This window comes from Heterodontus francisci, chromosome 43 (assembly GCF_036365525.1).
Source record: "Heterodontus francisci isolate sHetFra1 chromosome 43, sHetFra1.hap1, whole genome shotgun sequence".
NCBI classification, from domain to species: domain Eukaryota; kingdom Metazoa; phylum Chordata; class Chondrichthyes; order Heterodontiformes; family Heterodontidae; genus Heterodontus; species Heterodontus francisci.
In genome coordinates, this window is record NC_090413.1 from 29,887,152 (window position 1) to 29,906,222 (window position 19,071).

Genomic DNA, 19,071 nt, shown 5'->3' on the forward strand with positions numbered 1-19,071 from the left:
AATAAACAGTGACTCTGTACAGTTACACAGTGAGTGACTCTCGCTCTGAATAAACAGTGACTCTGTACAGTTACACAGTGAGTGATCCTCACCCTGAATAAACAGTGACTCTGTACAGTTACACAGTGAGTGTCCCTCACCCTGAATAAACAGTGACTCTGTACAGTTACACAGTGAGTGACTCTCGCTCTGAATAAACAGTGACTCTGTACAGTTACACAGTGAGTGATCCTCACCCTGAATAAACAGTGACTCTGTACAGTTACACAGTGAGTGACTCTCGCCCTGAATAAACAGTGACTCTATACAGTTACACAGTGAGTGACTCTCGCTCTGAATAAACAGTGACTCTGTACAGTTACACAGTGAGTGACCCTCACCCTGAATAAACAGTGACTCTGTACAGTTACACAGTGAGTGACTCTCGCTCTGAATAAACAGTGACTCTGTACAGTTACACAGTGAGTGACTCTCACCCTGAATAAACAGTGACTCTGTACAGTTACACAGTGAGTGATCCTCACCCTGAATAAACAGTGACTCTGCACTGTTACACAGTGAGTGACTCTCGCCCTGAATAAACAGTGACTCTGTACAGTTACACAGTGAGTGACTCTCACCCTGAATAAACAGTGACTCTGTACAGTTACACAGTGAGTGACTCTCGCACTGAATAAACAGTGACTCCGTACAGTTACACAGTGAGTGACTCTCGCCCTGAATAAACAGTGACTCTGTACAGTTACACAGTGAGTGACTCTCGCTCTGAATAAACAGTGACTCTGTACAGTTACACAGTGAGTGACTCTCGCTCTGAATAAACAGTGACTCTGTACAGTTACACAGTGAGTGATCCTCACCCTGAATAAACAGTGACTCTGTACAGTTACACAGTGAGTGACCCTCACCCTGAATAAACAGTGACTCTGTACAGTTACACAGTGAGTGACTCTTGCTCTGAATAAACAGTGACTCTGTACAGTTACACAGTGAGTGATCCTCACCCTGAATAAACAGTGACTCTGTACAGTTACACAGTGAGTGACTCTCGCCCTGAATAAACAGTGACTCTGTACAGTTACACAGTGAGTGACTCTCGCTCTGAATAAACAGTGACTCTGTACAGTTACACAGTGAGTGATCCTCACCCTGAATAAGCAGTGACTCTGTACAGTTACACAGTGAGTGACCCTCACCCTGAATAAACAGTGACTCTGTACAGTTACACAGTGAGTGACTCTCGCTCTGAATAAACAGTGACTCTGTACAGTTACACAGTGAGTGACTCTCGCCCTGAATAAACAGTGACTCTGTACAGTTACACAGTGAGTGATCCTCACCCTGAATAAACAGTGACTCTGCACTGTTACACAGTGAGTGACTCTCGCCCTGAATAAACAGTGACTCTGTACAGTTACACAGTGAGTGACTCTCGCCCTGAATAAACAGTGACTCTGTACAGTTACACAGTGAGTGACTCTCGCCCTGAATAAACAGTGACTCTGTACAGTTACACAGTGAGTGACTCTCGCCCTGAATAAACAGTGACTCTGTACAGTTACACAGTGAGTGACTCTCGCCCTGAATAAACAGTGACTCTGTACAGTTACACAGTGAGTGACTCTCGCCCTGAATAAACAGTGACTCTGTACAGTTACACAGTGAGTGACTCTCGCCCTGAATAAACAGTGACTCTGTACAGTTACACAGTGAGTGACTCTCGCCCTGAATAAACAGTGACTCTGTACAGTTACACAGTGAGTGACTCTCGCTCTGAATAAACAGTGACTCTGTACAGTTACACAGTGAGTGATCCTCACCCTGAATAAACAGTGACTCTGTACAGTTACACAGTGAGTGACCCTCACCCTGAATAAACAGTGACTCTGTACAGTTACACAGTGAGTGACTCTCGCTCTGAATAAACAGTGACTCTGTACAGTTACACAGTGAGTGACTCTCGCCCTGAATAAACAGTGACTCTGTACAGTTACACAGTGAGTGACTCTCGCCCTGAATAAACAGTGACTCTGTACAGTTACACAGTGAGTGACTCTCGCCCTGAATAAACAGTGACTCTGTACAGTTACACAGTGAGTGACTCTCGCCCTGAATAAACAGTGACTCTGTACAGTTACAGTGAGTGACTCTCACCCTGAATAAACAGTGACTCTGTACAGTTACACAGTGAGTGACCCTCACCCTGAATAAACAGTGACTCTGTACAGTTACACAGTGAGTGACCCTCGCCCTGAATAAACAGTGACTCTGTACAATTACACAGTGAGTGACCCTCGCCCTGAATAAACAGTGACTCTGTACAATTACACAGTGAGTGACTCTCACACTGAATAAACAGTGACTCTGTACAGTTACACAGTGAGTGACTCTCGCTCTGAATAAACAGTGACTCTGTACAATTACACAGTGAGTGACTCTCACACTGAATAAACAGTGACTATCCAGTTACACAGTGAGTGATGCTTACCCTGAATAAACAGTGACTCTGTACAGTTACACAGTGAGTGACCCTCACCCTGAATAAACAGTGACTCTGTACAGTTACACAGTGAGTGACTCTCGCTCTGAATAAACAGTGACTCTGTACAGTTACACAGTGAGTGACTCTCGCCCTGAATAAACAGTGACTCTGTACAGTTACACAGTGAGTGACTCTCGCCCTGAATAAACAGTGACTCTGTACAGTTACACAGTGAGTGACTCTCGCCCTGAATAAACAGTGACTCTGTACAGTTACACAGTGAGTGACTCTCGCCCTGAATAAACAGTGACTCTGTACAGTTACAGTGAGTGACTCTCACCCTGAATAAACAGTGACTCTGTACAGTTACACAGTGAGTGACCCTCACCCTGAATAAACAGTGACTCTGTACAGTTACACAGTGAGTGACCCTCGCCCTGAATAAACAGTGACTCTGTACAATTACACAGTGAGTGACCCTCGCCCTGAATAAACAGTGACTCTGTACAATTACACAGTGAGTGACTCTCACACTGAATAAACAGTGACTATCCAGTTACACAGTGAGTGATGCTTACCCTGAATAAACAGTGACTCTGTACAGTTACACAGTGAGTGACTCTCACACTGAATAAACAGTGACTCTGTACAGTTACACAGTGAGTGACTCTCACACTGAATAAACAGTGACTGTCCAGTTACACAGTGAGTGATGCTTACCCTGAATAAACGGTGAATCTGTACAGTGACACAGTGAATGAGCCTTACCCTTTGCTGTCTGTGAGACGAGTTCAGTTCCTACCTGGAAGATAGCGTACATGATGCAGCTGAGGGGCCTGTTGTTAGAGAACTCCGAAACCCGGAAAATGTTAAGGCCCCATATGTTCAAGTCCTCCAATTCCTAGAAGAAACAGGACAACACTCTAAACAGAGCATAAAACGGCTGAAATATGGGAATATTCTCTCAGGCCACTCACACAGGGCGTTCTTAACCTTTGTGCCCACAATTTTCCAGAAGGTGCAGACTCTCCCTGGGGTGCAGTTCCTCCTCTCCTGAAGGTGTTGACTCTCCCTGGAGTACAGTTACCCCTCTCCTGAAGGTAGTGACTCTCCCTGGGGTACAATTCCCCCTCTCCTGAAGGTGGTGACTCTCCCTGGAGTACAGTACCCCCTCTCCTGAAGGTGCTGACTCTCCCTGGGGTACAGGTCCCCCTCTCCTGAAGGTGCTGAGTCTCCATTGGATACAGTTCCCCCTCTCCTGAAGGTACTGACTCTCCCTTGGGTACAGTTCCTCCTCTCCTGAAGGTGCTGACTCTCCCTGGGGTACTGTTCCTCCTCTCCTGAAGGTGCTGACCCTCTCTAGGGTACAGGTCCCCCTCTCCTGAAGGTGCTGACTCTCCATTGGATACAGTTCCCCCTCTCCTGAAGGTACTGACTCTCCCTTGGGTACAGTTCCTCCTCTCCTGAAGGTGCTGACTCTCCCTGGGGTACAGTTCCCCCTCTCCTGAAGGTGCTCATTCTCCCTGGGGTACAGTTCCCTCTCTCCTGAAGGTGCTGACTCTCCCTGGGGTACAGTTCCCCCTCTCCTGAAGGTGCTGACTCCCCCTGGGGTACAGTTCCCTCTCTCCTGAAGGTGCTGCCTCTCCCTGGGGTACAGTTCCCCCTCTCCTGAAGGTAGTGTCTCTCCCTGGGGTACAATTCCCCCTCTCCTGAAGGTGGTGACTCTCCCTGGAGTACAGTATCCCCTCTCCTGAAGGTGCTGACTCTCCCTGGGGTACAGGTCCCCCTCTCCTGAAGGTAGTGACGCTCCCTGGGGTACAATTCCCCCTCTCCTGAAGGTGGTGACTCTCCCTGGAGTACAGTACCCCCTCTCCTGAAGGTGCTGACTCTCCCTGGGGTACAGGTCCCCCTCTCCTGAAGGTGCTGAGTCTCCATTGGATACAGTTCCCCCTCTCCTGAAGCTACTGACTCTCCCTTGGGTACAGTTCCTCCTCTCCTGAAGGTGCTGACTCTCCCTGGGGTACTGTTCCTCTTCTCCTGAAGGTGCTGACCCTCTCTGGGGTACAGGTCCCCCTCTCCTGAAGGTGCTGACTCTCCATTGGATACAGTTCCCCCTCTCCTGAAGGTACTGACTCTCCCTTGGGTACAGTTCCTCCTCTCCTGAAGGTGCTGACTCTCCCTGGGGTACAGTTCCCCCTCTCCTGAAGGTAGTGTCTCTCCCTGGGGTACAATTCCCCCTCTCGTGAAGGTGCTGACTCCCCCTGGGGTACAGTTCCCCCTCTCCTGAAGGTGCTGACTCTCCCTGGGGTACAGTTCCCTCTCTCCTGAAGGTGCTGACTCTCCCTGGGGTACAATTCCCCCTCTCCTGAAGGTGGTGACTCTCCCTGGGGTACAGTTCCCCCTCTCCTGAAGGTGGTGACTCTCCCTGGGGTACAGTTCCCCCTCTCCTGAAGGTGCTGACTCCCCCTGGGGTACAGTTCCCCCTCTCCTGAAGGTGCTGACTCTCCCTGGGGTACAGTTCCCTCTCTCCTGAAGGTGCTGACTCTCCCTGGGGTACAGTTCCCCCTCTCCTGAAGGTGGTGACTCCCCCTGGGGTACAGTTCCCCCTCTCCTGAAGGTGCTGACTCTCCCTGGGGTACAGGTCCCCCTCTCCTCAAGGTGCTGACCCTCTCTGGGGTACAGTAGCCTCTCTCCTGAAGGTGCTGACTCTCCCTGGGGTACAGGTCCCCCTCTCCTGAAGGTGCTGACCCTCTCTGGGGTAAAGTAGCCTCTCTCCTGAAGGTGCTGACTCTCCCTGGGGTACAGGTCCCCCTCTCCTGAAGGTAGTGACTCTCCCTGGGGTACAATTCCCCCTCTCCTGAAGGTGGTGACTCTCCCTGGAGTACAGTACCCCTTCTCCTGAAGGTGCTGACTCTCCCTGGGGTACAGGTCCCCCTCTCCTGAAGGTGCTGACTCTCCCTGGGGTACTGTTCCTCCTCTCCTGAAGGTGCTGACCCTCTCTTGGGTACAGGTCCCCCTCTCCTGAAGGTGCTGACTCTCCATTGGATACAGTTCCCCCTCTCCTGAAGGTACTGACTCTCCCTTGGGTACGGTTCCTCCTCTCCTGAAGGTGCTGACTCTCCCTGGGGTACAGTTCCCCCTCTCCTGAAGGTGCTCATTCTCCCTGGGGTACAGTTCCCTCTCTCCTGAAGGTGCTGACTCTCCCTGGAGTACAGTACCCCCTCTCCTGAAGGTGCTGACTCTCCCTGGGGGTACAGGTCCCCCTCTCCTGAAGGTGCTGACTCTCCCCGGGGTACTGTTCCTCCTCTCCTGAAGGTGCTGACCCTCTCTAGGGTACAGGTCCCCCTCTCCTGAAGGTGCTGACTCTCCATTGGATACAGTTCCCCCTCTCCTGAAGGTACTGACTCTCCCTTGGGTACAGTTCCCCCTCTCCTGAAGGTGCTGACTCTCCCTGGGGTACAGTTCCCCCTCTCCTGAAGCTGCTCATTCTCCCTGGGGCACAGTTCCCTCTCTCCTGAAGGTGCTGACTCTCCCTGGGGTACAGGTCCCCCTCTCCTGAAGGTGCTGACCCTCTCTGGGGTACAGTAGCCTCTCTCCTGAAGGAGCTGACTCTCCCTGGGGTACAGGTCCCCCTCTCCTGAAGGTGCTGACTCTCCCTTGGGTACAGTTCCTCCTCTCCTGAAGGTGCTGACTCTCCCTGGGGTACAGTTCCCCCTCTCCTGAAGGTGCTGACTCTCTCTTGGGTACAGTTCCTCCTCTCCTGAAGGTGCTGACTCTCCCTGGGGTACAAGTCCCCCTCTCCTGAAGGTGCTGACCCTCTCTGGGGTACAGTAGCCTCTCTTCTGAAGGTGCTGACTCTCCCTGGGGTACAGTTCCCCCTCTCCTGAAGGTGCTGACTCTCCCTGGGGTACAGTTCCCCCTCTCCTGAAGGTGCTGACTCTCCCTGGGGTACAGTTCCCTCTCTCCTGAAGGTGCTGACTCTCCCGCGGGTACAATTCCCCCTCTCCTGAAGGTGCTGACTCTCCCTGGGGTACAGTTCCCTCTCTCCTGAAGGTGCTGACTCTCCCTGGCGTACAGTTCCCCCTCTCCTGAAGGTGCTGACTCCCCCTGGGGTACAGTTCCCCCTCTCCTGAAGGTGCTGACACTCCCTGGGGTACAATTCCCCCTCTCCTGAAGGTGGTGACTCCCCCTGGGGTACAGTTCCCCCTCTCCTGAAGGTGCTGACTCTCCCTGGGGTACAGTTCCCCCTCTCCTGAAGGTGCTGACTCTCCCTGGGGTACAGTTCCCCCTCTCCTGAAGGTGCTGACTCTCCCTGGGGTACAGTTCTATGGTTTCTGGACACTCTAGTACTTCACCCTCCTGGTGTGGCTGAATATTTGAGTGAATCATCGCTGAGTTTGACACTATACCCCCAGAGCTTCTCCTTACACTCATGCACTTGGAAACAGGAACCACTGACAATGATTAGGAGCCGGGGGTGTGGGTGGGACCAACTGCCAAGCCCCTGCTGTCGCCCAGGCTCAGATCAGTTAACAGCACAGACCAGCGCCAGAGCCTGGATGCTTCTGCTCTCTGAGGCTCAGTACCACAGTAGCCTGGACATTTCCCTGGGGTAACCAGTGTGCTCACCAGAAGAGCAAGCCTGCAGCAGTTGGCAGTATTGGCACCATGCCAGCGGGCTCCTTGTGAGCTGCTGCTTGTGCTCTGGGAACTAACACACTAATGTTACCTTGGTCAGTGCTTCCTCCTGCTGAGTCTTCACTCCAAACCTGGGGATGCTGGAGTTACTGAGGTTGAGGCTACAGCTGTGGGTCAGTTTCTTCACACCGCTAATCTGACACATGGGCTTCTTCTTCTCTCGTTCCTGCTGCGTAGGAGGCGGGATCTCCACTTCATTCTGCTTATCTGAAAGTGAGTGATAGATGGCAGTAAATTTAATGCAGGTAAGTATGAAGTGATAAATTCTGGTGGAAGGAATGAAGAAAGGCAATACACATGCACATAAATAGACAAATATACAGACACAGACACAAATACACAGACAGGTACAAATACAAACATACACAGACACACACACACAATGAGGGTCAGGATCTGCCCTTATCTAGTTAATCCCTTGGGTGACCCAAAACTGTAACAAACTCTCCTCCTGGAAAACAACAGGGGTCTCTGTGTACATCTATATATTATATATATATAAAATTCTAACTTTGTCTGTCCTTCTCCCTCTTCTGAATCTCTCTCCCCATTCTCCCTCTGTCTCTGTCTTGCCCTGGGGAGCCATTTCTCCCTCTGTCTCTCTCCAGGGTGCCTCCTCTCACCATTATCCTCTCTCTCTGTATCTGCCTGGGGAGCCTCCTCTCCCTCTATCGCTCCCCAGGGTAACTCCTCTCCCCACTCTCTGTCTCTCCCTGGTGAGCTTCCTCTCCCTCTGTCTCTCCCCGGGGTGCCTCCTCTCCCTCTCTCTCTCCCTGGGGTGCCTCCTCTCCCTCTGTCTCTCCCTGCGGAACCTCCTCTCACTCTGTCTCTCCCCGGGGTGCTTCCTCTCCCTCTGTCTCACCCAGGGGTTCCTCCTCTCCCTCTGTCTCTCCTCAGGATGCCTCCTCTCCCTCTGTCTCTCCCTGGGGTGCCTCCTCTCCCTCTGTCTCTCCCTGGGGAGCCTCATCTCCCTCTGTCTCTCCCCAGGGTGCCTCCTCTCGCTCTGCCTCTCCTGGGGGTGCCTCCTCTCCTGGGGGTGTCTCCTCACTTACCTAGGAAGGTGCTGGAGATGTACTCAGAGACCTGGTTCCCCGAACGACTCATTTCTGAGAGATGAGTCAGTTCCCTGTTCAGCATCCTCTTGAACTGTTACAGAGACAGAGAGGCAGGTATGAATACAACCCTGGGCAGCTTGGTACCCTATCTCTTCAAATTTGACCCCCGCCCCTCCATGATAGTTAAAATATCAAAAACCACAAATATCATGCAGGCTGGAAGCCAGTGTCCAGTGGCGTACCACAGGGATCTGTGCTGGGTCCCCTATTGTTTGTCATTTATATAAACTCCATAGATGACTATGTGGGGGGGTAGGATCAGTAAGTTTGCAGATGATACAAAGATTGGCTGAGTGGTTAACAGTGAGCTGGAGTGTCTTGGTTTCAGGAAGATATAGACGGGATGGTCAAATGGGCAGAAAAGTGGCAGATGGAATTTAACGCTGAAAAGTGTGAGGTGATACACTTTGGAAGGAGCAATGACACGGAAGTATTTAATGAATGGCCTGACACTGGGAAGTTCCAAGGAACAAAGGGACCTTGGCGTGTTTGTCCATAGATCTCTGAAGGCAGAAGGGCAGGTTAATAGGGTGGTGAAAAAGGCATATGGGACACTTGCCTTTATCAATCAAGGCATAGATTACAAAAGGGCGGCACAGTGGCGCAGTGGTTAGCACTGCAGCCTCACAGCTGCAGGGACCCGGGTTCGATTCTGGGTACTGCCTGTGTGGAGTTTGCAAGTTCTCCCTGTGTCTGCGTGGGTTTTCTCCGGGTGCTCCGGTTTCCTCCCACAAGCCAAAAGACTTGCAGGTTGGTAGGTAAATTGGCCATTATAAATTGTCATTAGTATAGGGAGGTGGTAGGGAAATATAGGGACAGGTGGGGATGTTTGGTAGGAATATGGGATTAGTGTAGGATTAGTATAAATGGGTGGTTGATGGTCGGCACAGACTCGGTGGGCCGAAGGCCCTGTTTCAGTGCTGTATCTCTAAACTAATCTAATCTAAAAGCAGGGAGGTCATGTTGGAGTTGTACAGAACTTTGGTAAGGCCACAGCTGGAGTACTGTGTGCAATTCTGGTCATCACATTATCGGAAGGATGTGATTGCATTGGAGGGGGTGCAGAGGCGATTCACCAGGATGTTGCCTGGGATGGAACATTTAATCTAAGAGAGGTTGGATAGGCTTGGGTTGTTTTCACTGGAGCAGAGAAGACTGAGGGGTGTGACCTGATCGAGGTGTAGAAGATTATAAGGGACATGGACAGGGTGAATACGGAACAGCTGTTCCCCTTAGTTGAAGGGTCAGTTACGAGGGGTCACAAGTTTAAGGTGAGGGGCGGGAGGTTTAAGGGGGATTTGAGGAAGAACCTTTTTACCCAGAGGGTGGTGACGGTCTGGAATGCCCTGCCTGGGAGGGTGGTAGAGGCAGGTTGCCTCACATCCTTTAAAAAGTACCTGGATGAGCACTTGGCCCGTCATAACGTTCAAGGCTATGGGCCAAGTGCTGGCAAATGGGATTAGGTAGACAGGTCAGGTGTCTTTAATGCATCGGTGCAGACTCGATGGGCCTCTTCTGCACTGTATTATTCTGTGATATGAATAAACCCATTCAGCACTGCCCAGTATCTGTAATTAACTGAAGCCATGGCCCCTCCTCAGGTCAGTCACACCAAAATGGTCCTGATTTCAGTCATTGATTGAGTTGCAACAGCTGGATACCAGGCAATGGACAACCCTTTTGCAGCTCTGTGTAGGCACCAGGAACCCAATCCGATTCTGTCCTTATGCACTTGCCTTGCTGTGCCCTGATCAGACCTAGCTGACCCAGGAGTGCTGGGGCAATGCGGCAAGTGCTGACTGTCCAACAGAGACCAGCTCACTTAACATAGCTTAACACAGCCAGGACATGGAATCAGGAACCTTCGACTCTGTGAAGCTCAGTACCCAATGGGGGCATTCGCTAATTCAGCCACTACGGATAGCTTCCAACTACATCTTTATTTGTAAAAATACATCCTTATTTTCTTTGAAATGTGCAATAATGTATTTCATAATACAAATGTATTATAAAAATTAATATCAAACTATTCAAAATGGCCAACTAAATAGTTGCGAGTGTGTGAGGATGAGTTTTTTATTAGTTTATGGGATATGTGGGGAGTCAAGAGGTGAGTTACTCACTGCAGAATTCCTAGCCTCTGACCTGCTCTTGTAGCCACAGTGTTTATGTGTCTGGTCCAGTTAAGTTTCTGGTCAATGGTAGCCCCTAGGATGTTGATAGTGGGGGATTCAGTGATGGTAATGCGATTGAACATCAAGGGGAGATAGTTAGATTCTCTCTTGTTGGAGATGGTCATTGCCTGGCACTTGTGTGGCGTGAATGTTACTTGCCATTTATCAGCCCTAGCTTGGATGTTGTTGAGGTCTTGCTGCATGCAGGCATGGAATGCTTCAGTATCTGAGAAGTTGCAAATGGTGCTGAACATTACAATCCTCAGTGAACCATCCCCACTTCTGACCTTATAATGAAGGGAAAGTCATTGATGAAGCAGCTGAAGATGGTTGGGCCTAGGACACTACCCTGAGGAACTCCTGCAGTGATGTCCTGCAGCTGAGATGATTGACCTCCAACAACCACAACCATCTTCCTTTGTGCTTGGTATGACTTCAACAATTGAAGAGCTTTCCCTGATTTCCATTGACCTCAGTTTTGCACGAGCTCCTTGATGCTACACTTGGTCAAATGGTACCTTATTCTCAAGGGAGGTCACTCTCATCTAACCTCTGGAATTCAGCTCATTTGACCTTGTTTGGACCAAAGCTGTTATGAGAACTGGAGCTGAGTGGCCCTGGCGGACCCCGAACCAAGCACTGATGAACAGTTCTCGCTGAGTAAGTGCTGCTTGCTATGTAGGGGTGACTGTGTGGGAATAACTGTGTGGGGGTGACTGTGAGGAAGTGACTGTGAGGGGGTGACTGTGAGGGGGTGACTTTGTGGGGTGACTGTGAGGGGGTGACTGTGAGGGGGTGACTGTGAGGGGGTGACTGTGTGGGCGTGACTGTGTGGGCGTGACTGTGTGGGGATGACTGTGAGGGGGTGATTGTGAGGGGGTGACTGTGTGGGGATGACTGTGAGGGGTGACTGTGTGAGGTTTGGGGTGACTGTGTGGGGGCGACTGTGAGGGGGTGACTGTGTGGGGGTGACTGTGAGGGGGTGACTGTGTGGGGTGACTGTGTGGGGGTGACTGTGAGGGGATGACTGTGAGGGGGTGACTGTGAGGGGGTGACTGTGAGGGGGTGACTGTGTGGGGTGACTGTGTGGGGGTGACTGTGAGGGAGTGACTGTGAGGGGGTGACTGTGAAGAAGTGACTGTGTGGGGGTGACTGTGAGGGGGTGACTGTGTGGGCGTGACTGTGTGGGGTGACTGTGAGGGGGTGACTGTGTGGGGATGACTGTGAGGGGTGACTGTGTGAGGTTTGGGGTGACTGTGGGGGCGACTGTGAGGGGGTGACTGTGTGGGGATGACTGTGTGAGGTTTGGGGTGACTGTGTGGGGGCGACTGTGAGGGGGTGACTGTGTGGGGGTGACTGTGAGGGGGTGACTGTGTGGGGTGACTGTGTGGGGGTGACTGTGAGGGGATGACTGTGAGGGGGTGACTGTGAGGGGGTGACTGTGAGGGGGTGACTGTGTGGGGTGACTGTGTGGGGGTGACTGTGTGGGGGTGACTGTGTGGGAGTGACTGTGAGGGGGTGACTGTGAGGGGGTGACTGTGTGGGGTGACTGTGAGGGGGTGACTGTGAGAGGGTGACTGTGTGGGGTGACTGTGAGGGGGTGACTGTGAGGGGGTGACTGTGTGGGGTGACTGTGTGGGAGTGACTGTGAGGGGGTGACTGTGTGGGGATGACTGTGTTGGAATGACTGTGTGGGGGTGACTGTGTGGGGGTGACTGTGAGGGGGTGACTGTGAGGGGGTGACTGTGTGGGTTGACTGTGTGGGAGTGACTGTCAGGGGATGACTGTGTTGGAATGACTGTGTGGGGGTGACTGTGAGGGGGTGACTGTGTGGGGGTGACTGTGTGGGGGTGACTGTGTGGGGGTGACTGTGTGAGGTTTGGGGTGACTGTGTGGGAGTGACTGTGAGGGGGTGACTGTGTGGGGGTGACTGTGTGGGGGTGACTGTGCGGGGGTGACTGTGTGAGGTTTGGGGTGACTGTGTGGGAGTGACTGTGAGAGGGTGACTGTGTGGGGGTGACTGTGTGGGGGTGACTGTGAGGGGTGACTGTGTGAGGTTTGGGGTGACTGTGTTGGAATGACTGTGTGGGGGTGACTGTGTGGGGATGACTGTGTGGGGTGACTGTGAGGGGGTGACTGTGTGGGGATGACTGTGAGGGGTGACTGTGTGAGGTTTGGGGTGACTGTGTGGGGATGACTGTGTGGGGGCAACTGTGTGGGGGTGACTGTGAGGGGGTGACTGTGTGGGGTGACTGTGTGGGGGTGACTGTGTGGGGGTGACTGTGTGGGGGTGACTGTGAGGGGGTGACTGTGAGGGGGTGACTGTGAGGGGGTGACTGTGTGGGGTGACTGTGTGGGGGTGACTGTGTGGGGATGACTGTGTGGGGATGACTGTGAGGGATGACTGTGTGAGGTTTGGGGTGACTGTGTGGGGATGACTGTGTGGGGGGGACTGTGTGGGGGTGACTGTGAGGGGGTGACTGTGAGGGGGTGACTGTGAGGGGGTGACTGTGTGGGAGTGACTGTGAGGGGGTGACTGTGAGGGGGTGACTGTGAGGGGGTGACTGTGTGGGAGTGACTGTCAGGGGATGACTGTGTTGGAATGACTGTGTGGGGGTGACTGTGTGGGGTGACTGTGTGATGTTTGGGGTGACTGTGTGGGGATGACTGTGTGGGGTGACTGTGAGGGGGTGACTGTGAGGGGGTGACTGTGTGGGGATGACTGTGAGGGTGACTGTGTGAGGTTTGGGGTGACTGTGTGGGGGCAACTGTGTGGGGGTGACTGTGAGGGGGTGACTGTGAGGGGGTGACTGTGAGGGGGTGACTGTGTGGGGTGACTGTGTGGGGGTGACTGTGTGGGGGTGACTGTGAGGGGGTGACTGTGTGGGGTGACTGTGTGGGGGTGACTGTGTGGGGGTGACTGTGTGGGGTGACTGTGTGGGGTGACTGTGTGGGGGTGACTGTGAGGGGGTGACTGTATGGGGATGACTGTGAGGGGGTGACTGTGTGGGGGTGACTGTGAGGGGGTGACTGTGTGGGGTGACTGTGTGGGAGTGACTGTGAGGGGGTGACTGTGTGGGGATGACTGTGTCGGAATGACTGTGTGGGTTGACTGTGAGGGGGTGACTGTGAGGGGGTGACTGTGAGGGGGTGACTGTGAGGGGGTGACTGTGAGGGGGTGACTGTGTGGGAGTGACTGTGTGGGGGTGACTGTGTGAGGTTTGGGGTGACTGTGTGGGAGTGACTGTGAGAGGGTGACTGTGTGCGGGTGACTGTGTGGGGTTTGGGGTGACTGTGTGGGGTGACTGTGTGGGGGTGAATGTATGGGGGTGAATGTATGGGGGTGAATGTGTGGGGGTGAATGTGTGGGGGTGACTGTGTGGGGGTGACTGTGTGGGGGTGACTGTGTGAGGTGACTGTGTGGGGTTTGGGGTAACTGTGTGGGGGTGACTGTGTGGGGGTAACTGTGTGGGGTGACTTTGTGGGGGTGAATGTGTGGGTGTGACTGTGTGGGGATGACTGTGAGGGGATGACTGTGAGGGGTGACTGTGTGAGGTTTGGGGTGACTGTGTGGGGGCGACTGTGAGGGGGTGACTATGAGGGGGTGACTGTGAGGGGGTGACTGTGTGGGGTGACTGTGTGGGGGTGACTGTGTGGGGGTGACTGTGAGGGGGTGACTGTGAGGGGGTGACTGTGTGGGGTGACTGTGTGGGGGTGACTGTGTGGGAGTGACTGTGAGGGGATGACTGTGAGGGGGTGACTGTGTGGGGTGACTGTGAGGGGGTGACTGTGAGGGGGTGACTGTGAGGGGGTGACTGTGTGGGGTGACTGTGTGGGAGTGACTGTGAAGGGGTGACTGTGTGGGGATGACTGTGTTGGAATGACTGTGTGGGGGTGACTGTGTGGGGGTGACTGTGAGGGGGTGACTGTGTGGGTTGACTGTGAGGGGGTGACTGTGAGGGGGTGACTGTGTGGGTTGACTGTGTGGGAGTGACTGTGTGGGAGTGACTGTGTGGGGGTGACTGTGTGGGGGTGACTGTGTGTGGGTGACTGTGTGGGGTTTGGGGTGACTGTGTGGGGGTGACTGTGCGGGGGTGACTGTGTGGGAGTGACTGTGAGAGGGTGACTGTGTGGGGGTGACTGTGTGGGGGTGACTGTGAGGGGTGACTGTGTGAGGTTTGGGGTGACTGTGTGGGAGTGACTGTGAGAGGGTGACTGTGTGCGGGTGACTGTGTGGGGTTTGGGGTGACTGTGTGGGGTGACTGTGTGGGGGTGAATGTATGGGGGTGAATGTGTGGGGGTGACTGTGTGGGGGTGACTGTGTGGGGGTGACTGTGTGGGGGTGACTGTGTGAGGTGACTGTGTGGGGTTTGGGGTAACTGTGTGGGGGTGACTGTGTGGGGGTAACTGTGTGGGGTGGCTTTGTGGGGGTGAATGTGTGGGTGTGACTGTGTGGGGATGACTGTGAGGGGTGACTGTGTGAGGTTTGGGGTGACTGTGTGGGGGCGACTGTGAGGGGGTGACTGTGAGGGGGTGACTGTGTGGGGGTGACTGTGTGGGGGTGACTGTGAGGGGGTGACTGTGTGGGGTGACTGTGTGGGGTGACTGTGTGGGGGTGACTGTGTGGGAGTGACTGTGAGGGGATGACTGTGAGGGGATGACTGTGAGGGGGTGACTGTGTGGGGTGACTGTGAGGGGGTGACTGTGAGGGGGTGACTGTGAGGGGGTGACTGTGTGGGGTGACTGTGTGGGAGTGACTGTGAGGGGGTGACTGTGTGGGGATGACTGTGTTGGAATTGTGTGGGGGTGACTGTGTGGGGGTGACTGTGAGGGGGTGACTGTGTGGGTTGACTGTGAGGGGGTGACTGTGAGGGGGTGACTGTGAGGGGGTGACTGTGTGGGTTGACTGTGTGGGAGTGACTGTGTGGGGGTGACTGTGTGGGGGTGACTGTGTGTGGGTGACTGTCTGGGGTTTGGGGTGACTGTGTGGGAGTGACTGTGAGGGGGTGACTGTGTGGGGGTGACTGTGCGGGGGTGACTGTGCGGGGGTGACTGTGCGGGGGTGACTGTGTGAGGTTTGGGGTGACTGTGTGGGAGTGACTGTGAGAGGGTGACTGTGAGGGGGTGACTGTGTGGGGGTGACTGTGAGGGGTGACTGTGTGAGGTTTGGGGTGACTGTGTGGGAGTGACTGTGAGAGGGTGACTGTGTGGGGGTGACTGTGTGGGGGTGACTGTGAGGGGTGACTGTGTGAGGTTTGGGGTGACTGTGTTGGAATGACTGTGTGGGGGGTGACTGTGTGGGGATGACTGTGAGGGGGTGACTGTGAGGGGGTGACTGTGTGGGGATGACTGTGAGGGGGTGACTGTGAGGGGGTGACTGTGTGGGGTGACTGTGTGGGGGTGACTGTGTGGGGGTGACTGTGTGGGGGTGACTGTGTGGGGTGACTGTGTGGGGGTGACTGTGTGGGGGTGACTGTGAGGGGGTGACTGTGTGGGGATGACTGTGAGGGGTGACTGTGTGAGGTTTGGGGTGACTGTGTGGGGATGACTGTGTGGGGGCAACTGTGTGGGGGTGACTGTGAGGGGGTGACTGTGAGGGGGTGACTGTGTGGGGTGACTGTGTGGGGGTGACTGTGTGGGGGTGACTGTGTGGGGGTGACTGTGTGGGGGTGACTGTGAGGGGGTGACTGTGTGGGGATGACTGTGAGGGGTGACTGTGTGAGGTTTGGGGTGACTGTGTGGGGATGACTGTGGGGGGCAACTGTGTGGGGGTGACTGTGAGGGGGTGACTGTGAGGGGGTGACTGTGTGGGGTGACTGTGTGGGAGTGACTGTGAGGGGGTGACTGTGAGGGGGTGACTGTGAGGGGGTGACTGTGTGGGGCTGACTGTGAGGGGGTGACTGTGTGGGGTGACTGTGTGAGGTTTGGGGTGACTGTGTGGGGGTGACTGTGAGGGGGTGACTGTGTGGGGATGACTGTGAGGGGGTGACTGTGTGGGGGTGACTGTGAGGGGGTGACTGTGTGGGGGTGACTGTGAGGGGGTGACTGTGTGGGGTGACTGTGTGGGAGTGACTGTGAGGGGGTGACTGTGTGGGGATGACTGTGTTGGAATGACTGTGTGGGGGTGACTGTGTGAGGTTTGGGGTGACTGTGTGGGAGTGACTGTGAGAGGGTGACTGTGTGGGGGTGACTGTGTGGGGTTTGGGGTGACTGTGTGGGGTGACTGTGTGGGGGTGAATGTGTGGGGGTGAATGTGTGGGGGTGACTGTGTGGGGGTGACTGTGTGGGGGTGACTGTGTGAGGTGACTGTGTGGGGTTTGGGGTAACTGTGTGGGGGTGACTGTGTGGGGGTAACTGTGTGGGGTGACTTTGTGGGGGTGAATGTGTGGGTGTGACTGTGTGGGGGTGACTGTGTGGGGTTTGGGGTAACTGTGTGGGGGTGACTGTGTGGGGGTGAATGTGTGGGGTGACTGTGTGGGGGTGACTGTGAGGGGTGACTTTGTGGGGGTGAATGTGTGGGGGTGACTGTGTGGGGTGACTTTGTGGGATGACGTTGTGGGGGTGACTGTGTGGGGTGACTGTGTGGGGTGACGTTGTGGGGGTGACTGTGTGTGGGTGACTGTGCGGGGTTTGGGGTAACTGTGTGGGGGTGACTGTGTGGGGTGACTGTGTGGGGTGACGTTGTGGGGGTGACTGTGTGGGGTGACTGTGTGGGGTGACGTTGTGGGGGTGACTGTGTGGGGTGACTGTGTGGGGTTTGGGGTAACGTTGTGGGGGTGACTGTGTGGGGTGACTGTGTGGGGTGACTGTGTGGGGGTGACTGTGCGGGTTTGGGGTAACTGTGTGGGGGTGACTGTGTGGGGTGACTGTGTGGGGGTGACTGTGCGGGGTTTGGGGTAACTGTGTGGGGGTGACTGTGTGGGGTGACTGTGTGGGGTTTGGGGTAACTGTGTGGGGGTGACTGTGTGGGGTGACTGTGTGGGGTGACTGTGTGGGGGTGACTGTGCGGGGTTTGGGGTAACTGTGTGGGGGTGACTGTGTGGGGGTGACTGTGTGGGGGTGACTGTGAGGGAGTGACTGTGAGGGAGTGACTGTGAGGGGGTGACTGTGAAGAAGTGACTGTGTGGGGGTGACTGTGAGGGGGTGACTGTGTGGGCGTGACTGTGTGGGGTGACTGTGAGGGGGTGACTGTGTGGGGATGACTGTGAGGGGGTGACTGTGTGAGGTTTGGGGTGACTGTGTGGGGGCGACTGTGAGGGGGTGACTGTGTGGGGGTGACTGTGAGGGGGTGACTGTGTGGGGTGACTGTGTGGGGGTGACTGTGAGGGGATGACTGTGAGGGGGTGACTGTGAGGGGGTGACTGTGTGGGGTGACTGTGTGGGGGTGACTGTGTGGGGGTGACTGTGTGGGGGTGACTGTGAGGGGGTGACTGTGAGGGGGTGACTGTGTGGGGTGACTGTGTGGGGTGACTGTGTGGGGGTGACTGTGTGGGAGTGACTGTGAGGGGGTGACTGTGAGGGGGTGACTGTGTGGCGGTGACTGTGTGGGGTGACTGTGAGGGGGTGACTGTGAGGGGGTGACTGTGAGGGGGTGACTGTGTGGGGTGACTGTGAGGGGGTGACTGTGAGGGGGTGACTGTGAGGGGGTGACTGTGAGGGGGTGACTGTGTGGGGTGACTGTGTGGGAGTGACTGTGAGGGGGTGACTGTGTGGGGATGACTGTGTTGGAATGACTGTGTGGGGGTGACTGTGAGGGGGTGACTGTGAGGGGGTGACTGTGTGGGTTGACTGTGTGGGAGTGACTGTCAGGGGATGACTGTGTTGGAATGACTGTGTGGGGGTGACTGTGAGGGGGTGACTGTGTGGGGGTGACTGTGTGAGGTTTGGGGTGACTGTGTGGGAGTGACTGTGAGGGGGTGACAGTGAGGGGGTGACTGTGTGGGGGTGACTGTGTGGGGGTGACTGTGTGGGGGTGACTGTGTGGGGGTGACTGTGCGGGGGTGACTGTGTGAGGTTTGGGGTGACTGTGTGGGAGTGACTGTGAGAGGGTGACTGTGTGGGGGTGACTGTGTGGGGGTGACTGTGAGGGGTGACTGTGTGAGGTTTGGGGTGACTGTGTTGGAATGACTGTGTGGGGGTGACTGTGTGGGGATGACTGTGTGGGGTGACTGTGAGGGGGTGACTGTGTGGGGATGACTGTGAGGGGTGACTGTGTGAGGTTTGGGGTGACTGTGTGGGGATGACTGTGTGGGGGCAACTGTGTGGGGGCGACTGTGAGGGGGCGACTGTGAGGGGGTGACTGTGTGGGGTGACTGTGTGGGGGTGACTGTGTGGGGGTGACTGTGTGGGGGTGACTGTGTGAGGGTGACTGTGAGGGGGTGACTGTGAGGGGGTGACTGTGAGGGGGTGACTGTGTGGGGTGACTGTGTGGGGGTGACTGTGTGGGGATGACTGTGAGGGGTGACTGTGTGAGGTTTGGGGTGACTATGTGGGGATGACTGTGTGGGGGCAACTGTGTGGGGGTGACTGTGAGGGGGTGACTGTGAGGGGGTGACTGTGAGGGGGTGACTGTGTGGGAGTGACTGTGAGGGGGTGACTGTGA

At 54.9% G+C, this 19,071-nt stretch overlaps 1 protein-coding gene across 1 annotated transcript in view; it reads right to left on the bottom strand.

The window, feature by feature from the left end:
• pde4a (phosphodiesterase 4A, cAMP-specific) overlaps positions 1 to 19,071 on the bottom strand; it is a 478,599-nt gene that overhangs the window by 7,696 nt on the left and 451,832 nt on the right. Inside the window, exons 7-9 of the mRNA XM_068021346.1 lie at positions 8,233 to 8,326; positions 7,212 to 7,387; positions 3,285 to 3,383 (exon numbers count right to left, since the gene is read on the bottom strand). Coding sequence (XP_067877447.1) covers positions 3,285 to 3,383; positions 7,212 to 7,387; positions 8,233 to 8,326 — 369 coding nt within the window. The remainder of the gene's footprint in view (positions 1 to 3,284; positions 3,384 to 7,211; positions 7,388 to 8,232; positions 8,327 to 19,071) is intronic.